Source organism: Mangifera indica, chromosome 7 (genome assembly GCF_011075055.1).
Source record: "Mangifera indica cultivar Alphonso chromosome 7, CATAS_Mindica_2.1, whole genome shotgun sequence".
Lineage (NCBI taxonomy): Eukaryota > Viridiplantae > Streptophyta > Magnoliopsida > Sapindales > Anacardiaceae > Mangifera > Mangifera indica.
In genome coordinates this window covers 9,642,759-9,666,434 of record NC_058143.1, presented here as the reverse complement: position 1 = coordinate 9,666,434, position 23,676 = coordinate 9,642,759, and the positions used below count along the sequence as shown (strand labels likewise).

Sequence of the window (23,676 nt, the reverse complement as noted above, 5' to 3'; positions counted from 1 at the left end):
ATGGGTGATATTGATAAAAGTCTTTATCTATATGAGACAAAAAAGGAATGTGGAGAAGGTACATCTCAATAACAATTTGTTATGTCACAAGAGATAATGTCTTTACCTATTTCAGATAGGGGGAGTAATAAGATTAAGTTCTAACTTATTCTGGATAGTAGGAGCGAAGATCCTCAATTACGTAGAAATGAACGTCCTAGAATCCCTAAACAATGTTTTGGAATTAAAAACAAAGTTTTTATAACTACTTCTTCTAAAGTTGAAGAGCATAAAAATATTAAAGATGTTCTATCATCCTTTAATAAAGAAAGGTGGCAAGAATCATTGGATGAAGAAATGAAATTTATGGAAATTAATGAAGTATGCAGTTTGACGAACTTACTATCGGGTCAGAAACCCATTGGGAAATGGATTTTCAAAATTAAATATAAGACAAATCACTCAATAGACAGATGCAAAGCTCATCTTGTGGCGAAAAGCTATACCCAACAAGAAGATATAGAGTAAAAAGAAACTTTTTTGCTTGTTGTGAGATTTACTTCAATCTATGCAATTTTGGCTATAATAGCACATTTAAATCTAAAATTGTATCAAATGGACGTTAAAACAACTTTTCTTAATAGAGAACTTGACGAAGAGATCTACATGTATCAACCTATAGGTTTTGTCTTAAAAGGCCAAAACCACAAAGTATATAAGCTCTAAAGATTGATATATAGCCTAAAATAGTTATCAAGACAATGATACTTAAAATTTCATAAGACTATAATGTCTTATAATTTTAAAAAGCTAGAGCAAGACTACTGTGTCTATGTAAAAAGATTTGATAACAAATTTACAATTCTATCTCTGTATGTGGATGATGTACTGATAGTTAAAAATGATTTAAAGTATGTGATGATCATTTGAAATACATGAAGGATATAAGTGAAACAAATTATATTTTAGGTATTAAAATAAAAAAAAAAGACCATTCTAAAAAACTTTTGGCTCTATCACAAAAGTCTTATATCCAAAAGATTTTAGAATGATTTAACATGGTGAACTACAAACCTTGTAAATAACCCTGTGTCAAAAGGTAATTTATTGAGCTAAGACTTGTGTCCAAAGACTTAAAATGAAAGAAATGAAATGTCTTTAGTACCTTATTCAAATATGGTTAGAAGTCTTATATACGCTATGATGTGTATTCACCCCAATATTTGCTTTATTGTTGGGTTGGTCAGTCGATATCAATCAAACCCTAAAAGAAAACATTGGAAGTTTGTTAAGAGGATGTTGAGATATCTGAAAGACATTGTGGATTATTATTTATGCTATCAAAGATCAGATTTGCTTATCATTGGCTATTCAAATCTTGGCTGGTGTGGTGATTTAGACTAACACAAATCAACTTTTGGCTATGCTTTTTTACTCTACAAAGGCGTCATATCTTGAAGTAGTAAGAAACATACACAGATAAGCTTGTCCATAATAGAAGTAGAATTCATAATTTATTCTGCAACTGTATAAGAGGTCATTTGGTTAAGAAGATTTGTTGAGAATTTGGGTGTACTGAACAAAGCAGTTGGTCTAATAGTTGTATGTTGTGATAATCAAACTCCTATAACTTTCATAAAAGATCTCAAATTCTATAATATAACCAAACATATCGACACTAGATATAACTTCATTAGATACATCATTTCGAAGAAGGAAGTGATTGTACAATATATTTCTACGCATAATATGGTTGTTGATCCTTTAACCAAATCGATTATGAGAGATTTATATCTTGTACATGTTAAATCTCTTAGTTTACGTAGAATATGATAAATGAATTGTTGAGTATATATTGTACTTGTAACATAACATTAGAAAATGAAGAATTCAAATTTATTTATTATTTACATGCTTGAATTCTTAGTGTTTTTCTATATGCACATTATTTTGAAAGTTTAACAGGATGATAATGTTAACAAGTTTGAGATTGACTCATTCACACGAGCAATAGCCTTTGAGCTAAGAAAAGAGTGCAAAAATGAGACATTTTTTGAGATTGATAATGTTGAGAGAGTGTACTTAGAAAATGAAAGTTACTCAAGAAATGAGTTATTAGACATGTCACCTTGATAATTAATCAAGATGAAGTTATGAATAGATAAATCTTATAATGACTGGTTTGGATTTTACACATCCAAATAACTTATGAATGCTAGATGTAAGTTCTTAATATTTAGTAACACTTGTAAAATTTGAGAGATGATTAAAAACTCAGGTTAAACATTGAGTATAGCTATTGAACTAAGAGTTGTACAATGTTGGTAATGACATTTAAGTAAATACACATTGTAGCACATGATTCATATCATGTATGCATAAGTAAGATGGCCATTTGAAATAATGAGAGGATGAATCTCTGTTCCCTCACTTTATAAGAATTATCTCATGTTTGTACCCATAGACTATTTGTTGTTATTTGATGTTTATTTTTAGTATTGTTATCTTAGCTTGACACCTATGACTATACACAATTCAATCTATAAAACATGAATAGAAAAGTAGCTAAGTTTAAATTGATAATTTTTAGTAGAAGAGGAAGACTTATATATTACGTGCGTCCATTGGTCGGTCGATCATGTCACTATATAGGAGAATAAACTTGATCATTAATGCATAGAAATATAACACAATAATAAATGAAAGGTTAAAGGGAGTTAATGTTATTGAGCAAGTCTGGGATGCTGCAAGACTAATGTTTTATCATTTTATTCAGGTTGAAACAATTATGTTATTTCTAACAGATGCATACTAAATTAGGTCATAAGTGTAAGTGGCTTGCAAGGTCGTAGACACATTTGTCAGTATGAATTGTTTTGTTCTATAAGATTTCTATGAAAGAGTTTTGATTGGAGCACCCATCATGTGTGAGTAAGAGATATTGGATCTGGTCTACCCATGATGGAATGACCTGATCCATTAGGGTTGAAATGTCTAACTAACATAGAAAATTACCTTTCTACTCTTGACAGTTATAAAAATTAATAACAGTTGAGATTTTAAAGTTTGAATTCCCAATTATTGGTTACTATGAAAAACAAAAGTTACGTAACTTCTAGTAAAGGAACTTTGGAACACTCTCTACTTCTTCTTCTTCTCTGCAAATAATCAAAAAATTAAGATCACATAATATAGAAAAAAACAAGGGCAAATTGTGTTGTGGATTAATAATTACAACGGGTGGATCATCAAACACAATTAGAGGACGTATGCATTGAATCCATGTACAAATTTTCTATAATCCTAGAACTATATATTTTCACTTTTCAATCATAATATAATTGAATAATTATAAATTAATGATATTTAATCATGTGATAATATATCAATATATATATATTTTTGTATAAAAAATATATACATATAATATTACTATTATAATAAAGATAGTAACGAAACAGTTTTGGAATAATTTTCAACACGTATTGATCTGGGGATTTTACTTTACATAGGTTTGAATGTGGTGAGAATTTAGACGAGCCTAAAAAATTGATTATCATAAAATTATATAAAGGGGTATTTTTGTTTAAATAAAATTGATAAGAGCACTACATGACGCAAGACTTCTCAAAGATATTATTTATAGATAAAAATAAGATTACTTAATTTTTAACAATAACAAATTTTAAAAATAATATTATGTGTATTTATATTAGATATATAATTAAATATATTTATATATGTTGTTATTTGATTAAGTGATATTTTATTATTATTTTAAAATTATTTAATTATATTTATAGTATTATTGAAATTTTTATTTCTAAAATTTATCTGAAAATAGAAAAAAAGTTGATTCAGAGGGGACATCTCGTAGACCCCATTTTAAGGGTTGATTACTGATTTACCAAAACTAACAAGAAAAGACAGCTCAATGCCCACCGTATCAGTAAAACGGTGAGATTATAAAAACAAAACGACGTCTTCGTCCACCTCCAATATCTCTATTTAAGCCACTCACTCTACGCGTTATTCCCAGGCTCTCTTTCACTAAAGTCTCTCGTTTCTCATTTCCCACTGTTTCAATTTTCAACAGAAGTCTTTGGCCCATTTACTTCCTTTTTCAAGATCTATCTCAGGTACTTATTTTTTTTAATCTTAACATATGTCCGCATTTTAGTTTTTTTGGGTTAATTTCTTTTATTTGATGTTCAGTTTTTATGTTTTGTTTTAACTCAGATTTCATGTTTTTCATTCTTTCTTTCTTTAATGTGATGGAATTTACATCCCTCATTGTGTTAAATTTTGATATGAAGTTACAGAAAACCAGAATTTTAAATCTTGTATGCTGCTTAAATTCTGCCTCCAGAAACTAATATAGGGTGTTTTCCAATAAAGCCCATTTCACTTAAGGATCTTGATGTGTTTATTTAGATTTTTGAATTTTATTTTTTGTTAAGCTATTGTAGAAAATCTTTGTTCATATCTTAATAACCAGACAATGTTTTTTTTTGTTTTTCTAATTTTGTTTATTTAGCTTCTAGTTTTTGTTGGAGTTGTTAATTTGTAACAGTTGTGCAATATTTTTGCAGATCTTATACAATGACTATGAGTAATGGTTATGGACACCCAGTTAGATGTAATGGAGAAGCGGAAACTGACAAACCCTTCAAGATCTTCGTGGGTTATGATCCACGCGAAGATCTTGCTTATGAGGTGTGCCGCCATTCAATCTTGAAGCATTCCTCAATTCCTGTTGAAATTATACCCATTGTGCAGTCAGATCTTCGAAAAAAAGGCCTATACTGGCGTGAACGAGGCCAAACTGAGAGTACTGAGTTCTCCTTCTCTCGGTTCTTGACCCCTTACTTAGCTGATTATGATGGTTGGGCTATGTTTGTTGATTGCGATTTTCTTTACTTAACTGATATCAAAGAATTAAGGGACTTGATTGATGATAAGTATGCTATAATGTGTGTGCATCATGATTATACGCCTAAGGAAACCACAAAAATGGATGGGGCGGTGCAAACAGTGTATCCAAGGAAAAATTGGTCTTCAATGGTGTTGTATAACTGTGGTCACCCAAAGAATAAGGTATTGACACCTGAAGTTGTGAACACACAAACAGGTGCATTTCTTCATAGGTTTCAGTGGCTACAAGATGAAGAAATTGGGTCTATCCCGTTTGTGTGGAACTTTCTTGAGGGACATAACAGGGTTGTTGAGAATGATCCCACTACATTTCCAAAGGCAATACATTACACTCGTGGAGGACCGTGGTTTGAGGCTTGGAAAAATTGCGAGTTTGCAGATCTTTGGTTAATTGAAATGGAGGAGTACATGAAGGAAAGAAAGAAGACAACTGAGAATTAGATAGCACCGATCGGTTGCAAATAATCTTTTGTTTTAAGATCTGTTAGTAATATTAACTTTTTTCTTGCTCATTCTTTGTGTTGAATCCGATATTTGTATTCTTGATTTGTTTGTTTGCTCTTCAATGCAAAGTTGAATAATCCTTTGGAGTAGTTACTAGATAGGCCCTGCAGGCAGGCATATTCCTTCCATATATTTATATATGTAATGCTTTATTGTTTCTTTATCTATAGACCAGATGAGTGTCAATTTTTACCATTTATATATTGTTTTTATTGTTTCTTTGTTGTAATATATTGTCACTGGTATGGATGTGTCTTTGAAGAGGACTCGTGTGAGTGATGCTGAGTTGATGGATGAAATGGGCTTTTGGTTTTCTCTGTTTGAAGGCATGTTTCTTTATCCTTCCTTTTCTATGATGGGTTCACTGTTTGTTTTAGCTTCTGCCTCTTCATTTGGGGCATCTTTAAAACTTTTACAATAACAGAAAGCTTCTTGTGGCTACTAGTCAGGCATTTGGTTCAAATTTGTAGCTTCAAGTACTTGTCTGATTCTGGGAACCGAGGATAAAAACAGTGAAGTTAATTACTCCATTAGTTAAATTTCTCAAACACATGATGACATGAATTCTAAAGATACATTTTTCTTTCAGGAATTTATCTGATAATTAATATGACAATGTTATGCTATCCTGTCATTTCATCTTGCTTCATTTCAAAATAAGATATGGTTTTACTAATAACTGCGTTAGCTCAATAACAATATTATTAGTCAAAATCTGATTATTTACTCTTCGAAGGAATGCAATTCAGTCACTGATATGATTGTAAGCAAGACAAAATACAAGTTTATATATAATTAGTGGTTAATATAATTAATAAAATCACAACGGTTGTTAACTAGTGCTCTGTATTAAAATTAACAAGACGTAAGAGAGCATAGAAATTCAAGAGAAAAATGAGTATGGCTAGTAATGGGTGATTGAAATGACAGTACCATGTGAGGGAGGGCATGTGGAATGTCGTAGTACAGTTCAAATATGTATTAGAGATGTTGGAAAATATCTGAGAAAGACCTCACAAATATCAAGAACATATACTAGTGAAACAGTAGGATGTTTAATTAAATTATTGTGGTGTATTGATTGATCACCAACTTACTGAATGTTGTAACACTCATGTATTCATTTTGGGCCAAACGACTATTTCCCATCCAAGGTTTAGCGTTTTCTCAAATGTCCCCCTTTTAACTATGGAAACACCAAACACCCACCCATAGCCGGTTAGATTTAATAAAACCCTAACGGTGGGAAGGGTAAAATCATCATTTTTGCTATAATATTAAAAATAAACTAAAATAGAATAGAATTTTGCCCCCCTAAACTTTAAAAACTAATATTTTTCCCCAGCCTAAGTTTTAAAAAATCGCAGTTTCACCCTAGGGTTTGGTTTTGAAATCTCCGGCGACCTCTCCGGCTCCGTTGCGACGGCCTCTCCCTCCCGAAGCAACCTCTCCTTCCGGCGATCTCTTTCCTCCCATTTGGAGGTCCGATCGACGCCCAGAGACGCCGTGGGAGACGAAGAACTTCGTCTTCGTCTTCCCGACGAAGTTTTTCGTCTCCCACGGCGTCTCTGGGCGTCGATCGGACCTCCAAATGGAAGGAAAGAGATCGCCAGAAGGAGAGGTTGCTTCGGGAGGAAGAGGTCGTCGGCAACGGAGCCGGAGAGGTCGCCGGAGATTTCAAAACCAAACCCTAGGGTGAAACTGCGGTTTTTTAAAACTTAGGCTGGGGAAAAATATTAGTTTTTAAAGTTTAGGGGGGCAAAAAGAGATAAAATTTTTAAGCGTTAGGGTTCTGTTAAATCTAACCGACCATGGGTGGGTGTTTGGTGTTTCCTGTTTCCATAGTTAAAAGAGGGACATTTGAGAAAACGCTAAACCTTGGGTGGGAAATAGTCGTTTGGCCATTCATTTTGTGTTGTTCTACAATTAAACGAGATCATTAGCAAGATATGTCGGGGGAACCAATGAGCCAACCATCAGGAGGGGCTCTAGTGTTATGTTTATGTTCGTGTGTTGTTTTCAGTTTCAAACTCAAGATGTTTGTATTATGTTTTTGCACATTTCAAACTTAGTAATCAATGGTGTATTCCTGAAACATGTTTAAGTTTATATTAAATGTGGACGAGGTTATTCAATTGTGGCTTTTGACACCTTCATGCACACAATTTAAGGAAATGCTTATCATGCTTGTATGTTATATATATGTTTAACTCTATTGTATGTTTGTGGAGAAATGCTTTAAGCTAATATGTCTCTTCATATTTATATTCCTTTTAAGGGTGTGTATCCAAAGAGAAGAGTTACAAGATCTCACATGTCAAGATTGTTGATGTCAATTAGATGTAACATATGGGTGTATATTTACTAAATTTTCATAATACTAACTTGCAAAGAAGATTTCATATAGATTGTAACTTTAGTATTTATGGGATAAATCTTTTTAATGGACAGTGGTGCATATGATCTTTTGACTTTAAATTGACAGTAGTTTAATGTAGCCTTTTTTGGAGCACCATTAATACAATAGTGATTGGCTATGTAGTGTAGCAAGACTATGCTGCATCGACAAGAGACATTACTCTTGAGTACGAAAGTAGATATCTTACCACACTATTTGATTATGGTAACATACAAAAATCTATGACTATTGTGAGAACGAGTTGATGCTTGATCAAACGTTAACTTAGTCATTACTTAACTAACCAAATATTAATATCAAAGGGAAAAATGAGATAGACACTACTTATGTGTCTCAGACTTGATAAAATGTCGATTGATAAAATGATTTAAATGCATAGTAATCAAACCATTGAAAGATTAATACTGATTTTTTGTTGATTTGTTATCGGTTAGGTACTCATGATATCTTACTAGAGATTAGTTATGGTTCATGAATAACTAGTTGATTAATTGTAGATTAATCACAAATTTATTAACTATTAACACTATAAGGAATTTATAGGCTACATGTAATGGGGGGTTGATAGTCATGATTCAAAAGGTGTAGACTGATTATTGAGTAAATATGAATCTAATCATATTATGATAAATGTTTTACTCATTATTAAATCTAAGTGTATAAGATTAATATATTATAACCCAATGATAATAATCCAAAAGTTTAAGGGTTGAAAATAATTATTGAAAGTTTATTTTATGGTTTAAATGCACAAAAAGTGAATAATCCCATGTCATGCCAAAAGTGGGGAATTTAAATCTCCTATAGTTTGCTTTAATATTTATGACTAAGCATTAAGGATATTAATAATTTAATCAATATAAATTAAAGGATTGGGTCAAAAGTGAAAATACTATAAGTTTAAGGATGAAGAATATAAACAAAGTATTAGAGTTATGAAATGTCTTTATGTAAAATGAGATATTTTTTCACAAGCCTTTGAGTCTTTATAAAACCTAGGTAGACATGGTAAAGGGCTCAACCCAACCCAAGGTCCTATTCGAGTCCCTTATTTTGGCACGACCCTTTACTGTAGTGGGGTCATGCCTAAGCCTAGAAACCAAATCCATGGGCCGACTCAACTAGACATAACATTATTCAACTTTTTAAAAAAAAAAAAATTAATATTATATATTTAGATAAACAAAAGCACATTAATGATTATTGGTGTATTTTATGTTTTGTATGATATTATATTTATTAATTATCAATATCTTTTGAGGTCTTATATTAATGATTAATATATTGGGAACCCAAAAGATATTCTAAAAAAAATAAAAAAATAAAATTATATTTTTAGGAAACTAAAAACGGATTGATGCTTATTAATGATTTTATTTTTTCATGATATAATATTTATTAATTATTAATATATTTTAGGATACCTATGAAATATTAATAATTAATAGTTAGGAAATTAAAAGATATTATCAAAAAAAATAAAAAGTAAAAAATATATAAATGATATAATTCAATGAGACAACTCATAAAAGCATGCAAGTCGACTTATTAAGAGTCTAGTATGACAAGACTCACTACAAAGTAAATCGTATCACAGGTTTTCATTAGTTGGTAGGCCAACATTATTTGTAGGGTCTAAATTGTGGCAAACTTTGTTGAACATGACCCTCATCTTTATGGGTCAAATTGATTTAGACTTGTTGACACCTCTAAGCTTAGTGGTCATCCACACCTAAACAAAGAGAGAAAATTTTCCCTCATCTTCCAATAACATATTTAATAAATTATTATATGATCTAGCAATTTTAAAAATTCCTTAACATATTTCACAAATAATTGTATTTTTAATTACTTCTCTGTGGATGAGTAAACGTCATATTAATTTGTAAGAAGTTGTGAAAGAATTTCGAGATAAATTTAGGTGGCTCTGGAAAAAGAAAGTGTCCAAACGCAAGTTTGCATTATATTACCCATTTAATTATATGTATAATGCTCGTAGATCTTAGGAATAAGATTTTTGTGATTAAATTTTTAATATTATAAATAATTTTGTTGCAATATAATGATAGATTTAGGATCACAAAATCCCTAGAGATAAATGCTCTTCAACCATGATATGGTTGAAGTCATAATGTATTTGTGGGATTTTGGATACATGAAGATTAAAATACTTAAAAATTTCAAACTACTTGACCTTTTCAAAAATTCAAATTTGAAAGATATCGATGAAAAAGATTATGATATTTAGTTTGTAACAATTTTAATCATTATTTTATTTACTTGTAATTTAAAATTTGTAATTTCGCATTTTATCTTTAATCTTGAAACTTCAAATCAATAATAAGGATGCATTATTCAGTTATAACTTATGTTAAACATGTTTATTATTCCTAATAATAAATTTTAAAAATTTGATATTAAAAAACAAACCCTAAAGTTCGTCCTGCTTGGTGGTCCTTGGGCCCATTTGGATGGTCCGCTTGGAGACAAGGCCCGGTTGCCCAGATATGAATCAGAGGTTGTATTTATTTCCCAATCACTTAATGTAACTCCATCAAAACTCACGACACCGGTGCTATTCCTCTCTGCACTCTAACGTAAGCTCTCGCGAACAAATTAAAAATGGCCACATGGCTCCGTTTTTCTCCACCGTCCCCCACACTCCTCCCCTCCCCTGCCTGCCCAACTAGCCGTCAGCCTCCACGTTCGACCGCCTCGTGGACGTCACGAGTTGCACTCCGAGTTTCACTGAACTTATCCAGGCTGCTGACACCCGTGAGAGCCACGACTGCCAGTGACACACGTGAGTTGCAGCAAGGAATAGCCGAGTTCTACGACGAGTCGTCTAAGTTATGGGAAGATATATGGGGCAGTCACATGCACCACGGATTTTACGACCCGGATTCTAGTGTTTCGGTTTCGGATCATAGGGCTGCCCAGGTCCGAATGATTGAGGAGTCGCTTCGGTTCGCCGCCATTTCGGGTACTCTAGCGCCTAAAAGATATTGATGTTTGATTATTGTTTCAGATAAGCACTATCGTGTTTTTTAGAAGCGCTTTTTTGTTGAATTTTTTATGTTCGGTGAAGTGCTTTGGATACGCTATTTTTGTGGAAGATGCATCGGTAGGTTTGAAAATCAAAAAGTTTGATTCTGGGTTCTTAAAATTTGAAACTCTTGTTACTCCTGGAAAATAATTATATTCTAATCTGAGTAGATGTTGCAAATGATAGCTATGTATAGTAATAGTTAGAAGCATTAATTTTGGATTTCTATGTACGTATAACAGATTCTGACAAGTTATTTTGATTGAAATGCAGAAGATCCTAGCAATTGGCCCAAAAGCGTAGTTGATGTTGGATGCGGGATTGGAGGCAGTTCTAGATACTTAGCTAAAAAATATGGGGCAAAATGCAAGGGCATAACTCTTAGTCCTGTTCAAGCACAAAGGGCAAATGAACTTGCTGATGCCGAAGGCTTAGCTGACACGGTACTTAATTCTTCAAAAATTTTCCTTCATTCTAAGGCGCATATGTTTGTGGAATTAAGTGTCTGAAGAATTAGCAGGTTTCTTTTCAAGTCGCAGATGCTTTGGATCAACCATTCCCTGATGGGCAATTTGATCTTGTTTGGTCCATGGAGAGTGGGGAACACATCCCTGATAAAACCAAGGTTTGGTTTTTGTTTGTTTCATTATATTCTTCAAGTTCAATTGGACCACAGACATAGTAAAAAGAAAAGACCTTTTGACTATGAATGGTGGTCCCGTAAGTGTAGACTTCTTTCTGTTTGGTTAGTTTAATGGAATAAGATAATGGGATATTTTCCTGAATTTTGTCCTTATGCAGTTTGTGAATGAGTTGGCAAGAGTCGCAGCCCCGGGAGGGAGAATAATAATCGTAACATGGTGCCATAGGGATCTTGGGCCTTCTGAAGAGAGTTTGCAGCCATGGGAGGAGGAAATCCTGAATAAGATATGTGATGCGTATTATCTTCCAGCCTGGTGTTCTACTGCTCATTACATCAACTTGCTGCAATCCCTTTCTCTCCAGGTAATTACATTTAGTCTGTTTCAACATCATTAATAAAAAGATGATTGATTGACAACTATAATAGACAAATTAATCTGAATCATAAATAAAAAAGAAAAGTTTCCAAGAAAGGTCACATCAGAAGAGGATTTAATTTCAGAAAACACTTAAAGCATCTTATTCATTCCGGATCTAAGTTTTACCTGTACAAAATACGTCCTTATATGATTGGTGAATGTTATGAACACTAGAGCATCTGCCGAAAACGACAGCGTGAAACAAAAATATGTATGGGCAATATTATATGTATATATTTTTTAATATAATTAGTATACAGTACGATTTGAAACTATTTTATTAATAAAATATTATAAAATGGAATTCGGGTGGCAGGATATAAAGGCAGAAGATTGGTCCGAGCATGTAGCCCCATTCTGGCCAGCTGTGATACGTTCAGCATTGACATGGAAGGGCCTCACCTCACTGTTGGCCAGTGGTAAGTTTGGCTTTCTTTCTTATAAATAATTCACTTCTTTTGCTTTTATGATCTCATCATTTAGATTAGAATTTCATTTTTGATAAGTTGAATTGAATGGTCAGGATTAAAAACCATGAAAGGAGCATTGGCAATGCCGTTGATGATTGAAGGGTACAAGAAGGGTTTAATAAAGTTTGCAATTATCACATGTAGAAAGCCGAAGTGATGAAGGAAAGGAGCATCGGCAATGGCGTTGATGATAAAATGAAGGGTATTTTGCCCTTTAGTTTTTTGTCAATACGTAGAACAATCCTGAACAATTAAATTACCATGCGCCCCCAATAATGTTCAGAAATTACATTTTAAGTTCGATTTGAATTTTAATTTATGTTTGTTTTAACAAAGAAACCGGGTTATGACTTAAATTCATATTATTTTAATTATTTATTTATAAAGAGGGAACCTTTTTTTTAATTATGATTTACAAAAAATAAAATATAAATTAAAAAAAATATGTTTTAATTTTTATCTATTGTGCCCTACACGTTGAGTATCTTCTCCAAGGTGCAACCATACGTAAAAAGAACAATTTGTGCCTTGACAAGCAAGTATAGACATGTCTTCCTTAAATAGTACAGTCTGTGGTTTGGCATTTCTTTTGTATTTACCGTACACTATAAATAATAATACTTTTTATTTTATTAGTTTTTTTTATCTTTATCTTAACCTTTAAATACAGCTGATTAATAATTTATTATTTGAATTTTAAATGTAAGTGATAGGATTATAGGTGTCTTCTCTCTAAATAAATAAAATTAAGAGAGACAAGGAAAGATAATGATTAAACATAAGAAAATAGATATTACATAGAATTAGATAAACCTCATCTTTAGTTAGATAAGGACACTCCAAAATATCTAGTAATCCTTTTCATGACTCTGGTTCATAATTGACTCATTTTAGGGTTTGACTTTTTTGGGAATCTTAGGATGGTTACACAACAAAAAATAAATAAATAAATTCACCCTAGAATCCCTAGCTAGAAACATGGGTATGATTGGATGCAATTTTAATAACGGGTGTTTGGATGAATATATGCTTCCACTTGGTGGCCCCTCTTTCAAGTCTTTTCCAAAAGCCTTTCGCATAGCAATCAAATGTAAGATAACACCTAATTGTCTACACAAGATAGCGAGATCCAACCATGTAATACGGAGAGTGTAACACCCACAAACATGATCAGGGAGAAAATAGTCATTTTTAATTATGTATTTTGATTCTTGTTGACTATGGATTGAATGTGGGTTGAAATTAAATAGTAATATTTAATTTTAGCTTATGCATGACCGTCCATGAGTCCATGGATGCCCTTGCATAACCTTCCATGTTTGCAGATTAGATAAGGGCCACATAGGTGAATTAAAATGTAATGCACAACCATGCATTCAGTTACGGAGTTTTCTTTAAATTAGGTGTAATCATGCATTATGTGATCCTTATCCTATAATTCTCAACTATGCACCTCCAAAGAGAGAAAAAAGTGAACTTTGGCCTTGATTTTTGTGTTTAACCAGCGCAAGAGATGATTCTGACAAAGGAAAGGAGAGAAAAGAAGCATTTTGCAAAAACTTAAGGGATCAACATGTAATTTGACATTTGATTAAATAATTAAAAATGAGATATTAATTAAAACTAGCAAAAATTTTTCTGTATAAACCTTTTTAGGCAAACATATAACGGTTTCACTTTTATAGACAAATTTACTTTTAATTTCAAAAATACCCTCTCTCAGCTTATTGTATAACTTCTAGCTATTTACATCACACTCGACCGCCTAAAATTTTCTTAACATATTTGATAATTTTTTATTCGATCTATCACTAATTCATGTTCTAAGGATTAAAAATATATTTAAAAATTGATAATTTTTTGTTTAAATTTCAAATACAGATAGTAACGAAAAAATAGCATAGATGAGGAGAATGATAAGTGCTAACTGATACTATAAACGTAGGGTGCGTGCAGAGTGCGTATAGGGTGCGTGAGTGTATAAAAAATATAAAAATATAAAAATATATATAAATTTATTTATATATATAATATATTTATATATAAATATATATATATATATATATATATATATATATATATATATATATATTTATATTTATAAATTTATATTTTTTACGCACCCATGCAACCTGCACACACCTACGCACCCTACACGCACCCACTTACCTTGTACGCACCCTACGTACCCTGCACGCATCCATGCACCTTGTACGCATCTACTCACCCTGTACGACTCTTTACACCCCACACACGGAAGTTGTTAAAAGTGATGTAATAAGCCAAGGAGGGTATTTTTGGAATTAAAAATAAATTTGCTTATAAAGGTAAAACCATTGTACGTTTGCATAAAAAGGTTTAAGCGGAAAAATTTTGTCGATCTTAATTAATATCCATTAATTAAAATCGACAAATTTTTTTTCGCTTAAACCTTTTTAGGGAAACGTACAACGGTTTTAACTTTATAAGTAAATTTACTTTTAATTCTAAAAATATCCTCCCTAGCTTATTACATCACTTTCAACAACTTTCGTATACAGGGTGTAAAGGGTCGTATAGGGTGAGTAGGTGCATACAAGGTGTGTGGGTGTGTGCAGGGTACGTAGGGTGCGTGGGTGCGTAAAAAATATAAATATATAAATATATATATATATTTATATATAACATTATAATATAATATTTAAAAAATATAATAATATAATATATATTTAAAAATTATTATTATTATTATTTATATATATTATAATATTAAATATATATTATAATATTTTTTAAATATTATATATATATATATTTATATTTTTTACGCACCCTACACACAACCATGTACCTTGCACGCATCCACGCACCTTGTACGCACCCACGCACCCTGTACGTACCCTGTATGCACCCACACACCCTGTACGCACCCACGCACCCTGTACGTACCCTGTATGCACCCACACACCCTGTACGCACCCACGCACCCACACACCTTGTACACACCTACGTACCCTACACATACCTATGCATCTTGTACGTACCCTGCACGTACCCTATGCTTACAACATCAGTTAACACTTATCATTCTCCTCATCTATGCTATTTTTTCGGTACTATCTGTATTTGAAATCTAAACAAAAATTTATCAATTTTTAAGTATGTTTTTAATCCTTAGAACTTGAATTAGTGATAGTTCGAATAAAAAATTATCAAATTTGTTAAGAAAATTTTAGGTATTCGAGTGTGATGTAAATCGTTGGGAGTGATGCAATAAGTTGAAAGAGGCTATTTTTGGAATTAAAAGTAAATTTGCCTATAAAAGTGAAACCACTGTACGTTTGCCTAAAAAGGTTCACGCGGAAAATTTTTTGCCGATTTTAGTTAATATCCCATTAAAAATTATTTTGATTACATATGGTTTGTTTATGCATGATGCTTAATATACAGCTCAATGACCTATGTATATGTGCATTGGGGTGTAATTTTTATTTTTGGAAAATAGGACATGCGCACCTTGCCTTCTCTTAATTTTTCTCGATTTACTTTTTTTCTCATTTAACTCCCTTCAAATGTAACTAGAAGTTTTTGATTTTGGTGTAAAATTAGGTTTAGGTTGTTTATTTTCTCTTCTTAGAAAATATGTAACTTGCTAGGAAACAAAGTCATGTACTCTTGAAGAATGAAGGCGAAGGAGCAATCTCAAAGATCTTGAAGAGCCGGACCTAGATTGACTATTCAAACCCTTTATGGCTCGAGAGGCTTGACATTAGAATAAAATTGTATACTGACATGTTTTATCTTACATTGTAGAATGCATGTTGGGTTTTATTTTAATAACACCTCATATGTAGACTAAAAATGGTGAGACATTTAATTAATACCCTAAATTGAGATATTAAGTGTAAGATGATATTGGTACCTTTCAATATGACACCCCAATTAAAACCTTATTCATCGAAACCTTTTTCACCAAAGCAAAGATACAGTTCTACTAGACGAAAAATTGAGTGTTCATCATATTGGGTTCAATTTAACTAATGTGTTTTGCATGTTTGCCACAACGCAGCTAAAGTATGTTAGCAACATGAGTAAGGAATACATATGTCGATGTATGGATAATGTAGTATCTATTCTATTGATACTAAGAGTCGTGCTATAAGGTATGATCTTTTGAAAATATGTGTTTAGTGGATTGTCATAACATGCAAAATTAAGAATTTGTAAACCATGATGTTGAAAGATATGTTGTGATGGGTAGATTCTATAATCTAGAAATTGTATGCCAATATGTAAACCATGGTTATTTGCTTGTGGATTTAGGTTAATCATCATGTTTATTGAATTGATTGAGATATACACATTCTGTGAGATGGTTGTAATAGCATGAATAATTCTTCTGGTTTGTGTGGTTGGGACTAGAAGATGATTATGACTTATCATGCATGCTTGATGTTATTAAAACCTTTGTTGGTGTTTATTGCAAAGTATAAACATACTACAAATACTTAGTAAGGTTAAGGGACTATTTTGGGTTCATATGTTGTGTTTTGGATGGTTGGAAAACACAAAAAACCATAGTTTGAAATTTTATAGAAACGACGCACCACGACTGTGTAAGGTGGTTGACATGCCTGTGTGTATTTATGAATGAATAGTCCCTATGTAAGGAGAATAAATGAGCATTTAGAATTAGGGCAAGACACACACGTGTTTGGTATGGGACATATAGTTGTGTGTGCTGCCTTAGGATCCCACGCTCGTGTAGGTTTTCAGCATGATTGTAGGTGATGATTCAAGATTACATGCCTTTGTAAAGAGAGACAAATGACCAAGTGTGATGCGAACCTTGACGATTTGACACAAGACCTAACACTCAAGAAGATATTTTCCCAGGATTGAATCAGTTTCATCACGTAATTAAACCTTGACCCGAATCGATATGGAATCGAACGAACCTTGGTATTGAGAATGGTGAACGCCACAAGACAAGCTGGATAAGTTCAAAGATTGTAAACTCAATAGTAAGCAATCTATTCGTGAAAAATCAGCCAAAAAGTTTTTATTCATCATGAAATGTTTTGTTTTTATAGTATAATGCCAACTTAACCCTAAACTACCCATGACCCAATGGACTTCCAGACTTCCCAAGCCTATTACCTAAGTAACTACCCAAAACACTAATTAAATTAAAAGAAAAGATGTCACTTGGGCCCAATAAAGTCTAGCCTAATCACAAACAAGCTCAAAATCATAAAACTGAAAATCCTAAATTTGGGTAAACAAAAACTATGAAATACGGACTGAAATGATGTTATTTGGGCCTCCAAGTTGGGTGCAACCAGCAAAGCTAGTTGTGGTTATAGAGCTCGAAACGAGCTTCGCGTTGATATATTACAGGCCCCGTAACTCCTCCTAGATCAAAAGTTATGACCGTTCAAAGTTTGCTCGTACATAAGCTTGGGCCTGAATCAAGTTGATCTCTCTGTTGGCTCCTTCAAGCATCCAGTCGTCCTTGAGTGAGCTGATCTTAGTCTTCAAGTCCTCCACGAGTCCAACTAAGGCTTGTTGCATCTTCTTAGCTATGCTTCTCGTAATTGGCCCAATCGAAATATGTAGCGGATCTCCTTGATGGCTCGATGCTTCTACGATGCCTCTATCATCCCCTCCCTCTTGAAAAGGATTTGTCCTCAAATCTGCATCATCAAAAGGAGATAAGTCAAAAACATTAAAAGTAGCACTTATATTATACTCACCTGGAAGATCCAATCTATAAGCATTATGATTGATCCGCTCGAGTACTTGAAATGGACCATCGCCTCTCAGATGCAACTTAGATCTGCATTGGGATGGAAACCGTTCCTTCCGCATGTGCACCCAAACCCAATCACCAGGTTGGAAGACCACCTTGTGCCTTCCTTTGTTAGCTTGTTTGACATATTGCTCAGTCCTTCTCTCAATATTTTGTCTAACTTTCTCATGAAGCTGTCGAACTAACTCTACCTTCCTTTTGCCGTCTAAACTGGTACGTTCCTCAACAGGCAAAGGTAACAAGTCCAAAGGTGTAAGTGGATTAAAACCATAAACAACTTCAAAAGGTGAATGACCAGTAGATGTATGCACCACCCTATTATATGCAAATTCTACATGTGGCAAGCTATCCTCCCAAGTTCTCAAATTCTTTTCTAATATAACACACAATAACTGAGATAAAGTTCTATTAACTACCTCTGTTTGTCCATCCGTCTGTGGGTGACAAGTTTTAGAAAATAGTAGTTTAGTACCTAACTTACCTCACAATACCTTCCAAAAATAACTTAAGAACTTCACATCACGATCAGATACAATACTTCTTGGAACTCTATGCAAACTCACGATCTCCCTGAAAAACAAATCAGCAATGTAAGTTGCATCATCAGTTTTACAACATGGAATAAAGTGTGCCATTTTTGAAAACCTATCAACTACGACAAAAACTGAATCACTACCCTTCCTAGACCTAGGAAATCCTAAAACAAAGTCCATAGAAATATCCTCCCAAAGTACAGTAGGAATAGGTAAAGGTGTATATAAACCATGGGATAAGACTCTAGACTTGGCCTATTTACACTTAATACAACGAGTACAAACACGATCTACATCTCGTTTCATATGTGGCAAAAAAAAATGCTCTTGTAGTACGTCTAAAGTCTTAGCTATATCGAAATGACCTATTAATCCACCCCCATGTGCTTCCCTTACAAGCAATTCACGTAAGGAACTCATAGGCACACATAATCTGTTTTCACGAAATAAATAACCATCATGCCTATAAAATTTACCAAATGTAGTCTTCTCACAAGCTTCATAAATACTGGAAAAGTCAGAATCATTCACATACAACTCCTTTATGTACTCTAAACTAAGTAATTTAGTATCTAAAGTCGAGATTAAAGTATACCTGCGAGATAACGCATCTGCCACAACATTTTCCTTACCTTGTTTGTAATGAATGACATGAGGAAAAGATTCGATGTATTCAACCCACCTTGCATGTCTCTTGTTTAACTTACCTTGTCCTTTTAAATGTTTTAGGGACTCATGACCTGTCCTGATGATGAACTCATGTGGCTAAAGGTAATACTGCCACGTCTCCAATGCTCTCACCAAAGCGTACAACTCCTTATCATAAGTAGGATACTTCAAAGCGGGTCTGTTGAGCTTCTCACTGAAATACGCTATGGGTCTATTTTCTTGCATCAAAATAGCTCCAATACCAATACCTGAAGCATCACACTTAAGCTCAAATGGTTTAGAAAAATTAGGTAGCGCAAGTAAAGGTGTAGAACTTAACTTATCCTTAATTAATGCAAATGCACGCTCTTGATCCTTACCCCACCTAAATCCTACATTCTTTTTAATAACTTCAGTTAGTGGTGCCGCTAGTGTACTAAAGTCTCTTACAAATCTCCTATAAAAACTAGCTAAACCATGGAAACTCTTAGCCTCAGTCACAGAAGTAGGTGTTGGCCACTCTCGGATAGCCTTAACCTTCTCCTCATCTACCTTAATTCCGTTAGATGAAACCATAAATCCTAGGAACACAACTTGGTCAGTGCAAAAAGAACATTTCTTAATATTACCAAATAACCTCTCTTTCCTAAGCACAAGAGAAACATCATGCACATGTCCTATATGCTCATCTAGACTACGACTATAAATGAGAATATCATCAAAATAAACAACTACAAACTTGCCAATAAATGCACGCAAGACATGGTTCATTAATCTTATAAACGTACTAGGCGCATTAGTAAGCCCAAATGGCATTACCAACCATTCATATAGTCCATGCTTGGTTTTAAAAGCAATTTTCCATTCATCGCCCTCTTTCATCCTAATCTGATGATACCAACTTTTTAAATCAATTTTTGAAAAGATAAAAGATCCATGCAACTCATCAAGCATATCATCTAACCTAGGTATAGGATAGCGATACTTTACAGTGATTATGTTGACGGCTCAACAATCAATGCATATTCTCCATGTCTTATCCTTCTTAGGTACTAGAATCATTGGTACGACACACAGACTCATGCTTTCTCTCACGTATCCCTTCTTCATCAACTCCTCCATTTGCCTTCGAAGCTCTTTTGTCTCATCAAGATTACTTCTATAGGCTAGTCGGTTGGGTATCGCCGCTTCATGTATGAAGTCGATCTGGTGCTCGATCCCACGAATTAGAGGTAGTCCATCAGGAATCTCCTCAGGGAATACGTCTTCAAACTCCTGCAAAGGAGAAACAAACACACTAGGAAGAGAATTATCAACATTAGTGAAAAATATAAAACTTTCCTTGTAAACTAACAATAATGGATATTGTTTAGTCACAAGGGCAGTCCTCACATCACTCATCTTCCCATAAAAACTCTCTTTTTTTCACTCTTTGTTTTCTCTCTTGTTTTTTCTCTCATGGCCAAATTGCTCACCCTCTTTTTCCTCTACCCTCTTTTCGGCCTTACTTTTTCTTCGCTCATCTTCATTCATATTTTCTCTCTTTTTGTTTTCACTCTTACTTTCTTTTCTCTCTTCTTTCGTCTTTCTTCTCCTCACTTGATCCTCAAAAACTTACTTTGGTGACAATGGTACAAGTGTGATGAGTTTATGGCTCATCATGAAAGAGTATCTATTCTTAAGTCTATCATATGTCACCTTTCTATCATATTGCCATGGTCTCCCTAACAAGATGTGTCCAACATGCATGGGTACTACATCACACAACACTTCATCTTGATACCTACCCACAGACAAAGCCACCACTACTTGTTTGTTCACCCTAATTTCTCCACAGTCATTCAACCATTAAAGCTTATAAGGTCTAGGGTGTTTGATTGTGGTTAAACTAAGTTTTTCTACAAGTTCGGTACTGGCTACGTTCGTGCAACTACCCCCATCTACAATTAAAGTACACACCTTACCCTTCACATGACATCTAGTATGGAAAATATTCTTTCTTTGCTCGTCATTTTCTTCCTTATAGTGTAAACTCAAAGCTCTTCTAGACACTAATGCCTCACCCTCTACTGCATACTCCAACTCTACATCACTAGCATCCTCTATTGGTGGCATAGACTCATCACTAGACTCTTCCTCTGTCTCATATTCACCATCCTCTCTCAACACCATGGTTCTTTTGTTAGGACATTGGGAAGCTATGTGACCCCTACCCAAACACTTAAAACATTTTATCTCACTATTCTTCTTCGATGGTTCGGGTTTAATACTAGACTTTTCTCGGCTAGACTCCTCTCCTTTAGGTTTAGAGTACTCAGTTTTTGGCTTAAAAGATGGCCTATCATCTCTCTTTGACATACTCGATTTTCCAAGACTAGAATAGGAAACTACATCTCTTTTACCTTTACGCTGTAATTGTCTTTCTACCTTCATCGCCATATGTACCAAATCCTCTAACTCTACATAGTGTTGGAGCTCTACAACATTTGCTATTTCCCTATTCAACCCATTTAAAAACCTAGCCATAGTGGTTTCCCTATCTTCCTCTATATTAGCCCTAATCATGGCTATCTCCATCTCTTTGTGATAGTCCTCCACACTCTTGGTCCCTTGCCTAAGCCCCTATAACTTCTGAAGTAAATCCCTATGGTAGTGACTAGGAACAAAACGCTGCCTCATTACACTCTTCATATCATCCCAAGTATCTATGGGTCTACCCAAGCTCCTACGTTTACTTTTCAACAACTGGTCCCACCAAATGCTAGCATAATCAGTGAATTCTATAGCAGCCAACTTCACCTTTTTCTCCTCGGAATACCTATGTATATCAAAAACTTGATCTACTTTTCGCTCCCAATCTAAGTAAGCTTCCGGATCGTTTCTACCCTGAAAAGGTGGAATTTTCATCTTAATGCTACTAAGGTTACTATCACTCTGTCTACCCTCTCTATACATACTATTTCTATGACTTTGATGTCCTCCTTTACTCCTTATATTATTCAACCTATCACTTATTCTATCATCCTCACTGTCGGTAACTATCCTATCCTCATCCCTCACTACTGGTGTTTTTCTCCTACCTTTAGTTGTACTATTTTCCCCTTTATCACTCTGTTGCTGCTTTAATTTGTCCAATCTATCGTTAACACTCCCTATTACATTAAAAAGTTGCTCAAACTGTTGTTGGATTGCTTGCAATGTAAAAGCCTCGGTTTTACCCGATTCTTCTACCATGTTATAATTTTTGAAAACAAAATGTGTTTGTGAACAATAATCCTCACACGCTCCCTCACGTGTTTACACTCGCGCTTGTGTTTTCACTCTAATGTTCTCACCAACTCTCTAATCAAAATGGTACTTGTGGCAAACGACCACCAGTCAATCTAGGTTATGTTACGATTACTGACAACTAAAATAAAGAGACTAAGATTCAAGAAGAAAGAAAATTTTCAGAATCGAAAAAAAAATGAACACAATTTCAAGAATGAATAGTCAAGGGAAAGAAATTCAAAAGAGATGACAAGAATAAAGGAAATCAAATTCAAAGGAGGTAAGTGTGCTAACTTTCTCCTTGATCTCACCCTTTTTTTTTTCTTTTTTTTTTTTTTTACGTTTTTTTGCTTTTTTTTCTGTTTTTTTTTTAGCTACTTGCCGAAAATAGAAAAGAAAATAACTTCTTTAGATCACACAAAATCCCCTCCTAAAAATAAAATTCAAAGCAATTAAGGGAATAACCAAGGTCTAATCCCCTAATTTAGGACTACCAAAATTTTCAAGGAAAAATTAAATTTTTAGGAACAAATCAAGAACTCAATCTCCTAACTTAGATAATTACAATGCTTCTCCTAAAGATTAAAGGAAACAAGGCAATCCTAATCCAAGATTATTCTCCCCAATTTTGGACTCCCACTTTTTCCCACTGTTTTTTTTTTTTGCTACTGTTTTTTTTTTTTTTGGACAATCAAGGCAATTTAAACTAAGGCAATCAAACAATAATTTCCACCAAGAACTACCCTTGCACTTTCGGCAACAACAAAATCTTTCCCAAGAGGTCAAGAATCCCACACAAAGCCAATCCCTAATTCACTCCCCAAAAGATATATATTTTCGGCCTCAACAATATATTTATTTCGTTTTTTTTTCGTTTTTTTTTCTTTTTTGGATCAATCAAGAAGACAATTAGACACCTACATAACTTAGAATTTGACTATTCCAAGGTTAATCACAAATTCAAGAATTTGATGGAAACAAGGACACTAAAACACAATCAAGAATTTAAGAATTTGATGG

At 33.6% G+C, this 23,676-nt stretch overlaps 2 protein-coding genes and 1 pseudogene across 3 annotated transcripts; 2 read left to right on the top strand and 1 right to left on the bottom strand.

The window, feature by feature from the left end:
- The first annotated feature begins 3,975 nt into the window (after nucleotides 1–3,975).
- On the top strand, nucleotides 3,976–5,635 carry LOC123220127 (protein CDI). The gene is made up of 2 exons (XM_044642153.1): nucleotides 3,976–4,118; nucleotides 4,572–5,635. The coding sequence occupies exon 2, from the start codon at nucleotides 4,582–4,584 to the stop codon at nucleotides 5,353–5,355; it is 774 nt and encodes a 257-aa protein (XP_044498088.1). The 5' UTR covers nucleotides 3,976–4,118; nucleotides 4,572–4,581; the 3' UTR covers nucleotides 5,356–5,635.
- Nucleotides 5,636–10,378: 4,743 nt separating this feature from the next.
- LOC123220265 (tocopherol O-methyltransferase, chloroplastic) lies at nucleotides 10,379–12,729 on the top strand. 2 transcript variants are annotated; one of them, XM_044642366.1, is made up of 6 exons: nucleotides 10,379–10,820; nucleotides 11,160–11,326; nucleotides 11,404–11,508; nucleotides 11,685–11,888; nucleotides 12,261–12,363; nucleotides 12,468–12,729. In XM_044642366.1, the coding sequence occupies exons 1-6, from the start codon at nucleotides 10,460–10,462 to the stop codon at nucleotides 12,569–12,571; spliced, it is 1,044 nt and encodes a 347-aa protein (XP_044498301.1). In that variant the 5' UTR covers nucleotides 10,379–10,459; the 3' UTR covers nucleotides 12,572–12,729. The 2 variants fall into 2 exon arrangements, with proteins under 2 accessions (XP_044498301.1, XP_044498300.1); XM_044642365.1 differs by having other exon boundaries at nucleotides 10,380–10,820; nucleotides 11,157–11,326.
- Nucleotides 12,730–17,139: 4,410 nt separating this feature from the next.
- Nucleotides 17,140–22,620, bottom strand: LOC123221444 (annotated as a pseudogene).
- Nucleotides 22,621–23,676: the final 1,056 nt, after the last annotated feature.

What these genes read in the sequence shown, in the direction of transcription:
- LOC123220127 (XM_044642153.1), top strand. Translation starts at nt 4,582, where the DNA reads ATGACTATGAGTAATGGTTATGGACACCCAGTTAGATGTAATGGAGAA.
- LOC123220265 (XM_044642365.1), top strand. Translation starts at nt 10,460, where the DNA reads ATGGCCACATGGCTCCGTTTTTCTCCACCGTCCCCCACACTCCTCCCC. An exon ending in TCGGTTCGCCGCCATTTCGG is followed by an intron (nt 10,821 to 11,156) that starts GTACTCTAGCGC and finishes ATTGAAATGCAG; the next exon opens with AAGATCCTAGCAATTGGCCC. An exon ending in CCGAAGGCTTAGCTGACACG is followed by an intron (nt 11,327 to 11,403) that starts GTACTTAATTCT and finishes AAGAATTAGCAG; the next exon opens with GTTTCTTTTCAAGTCGCAGA.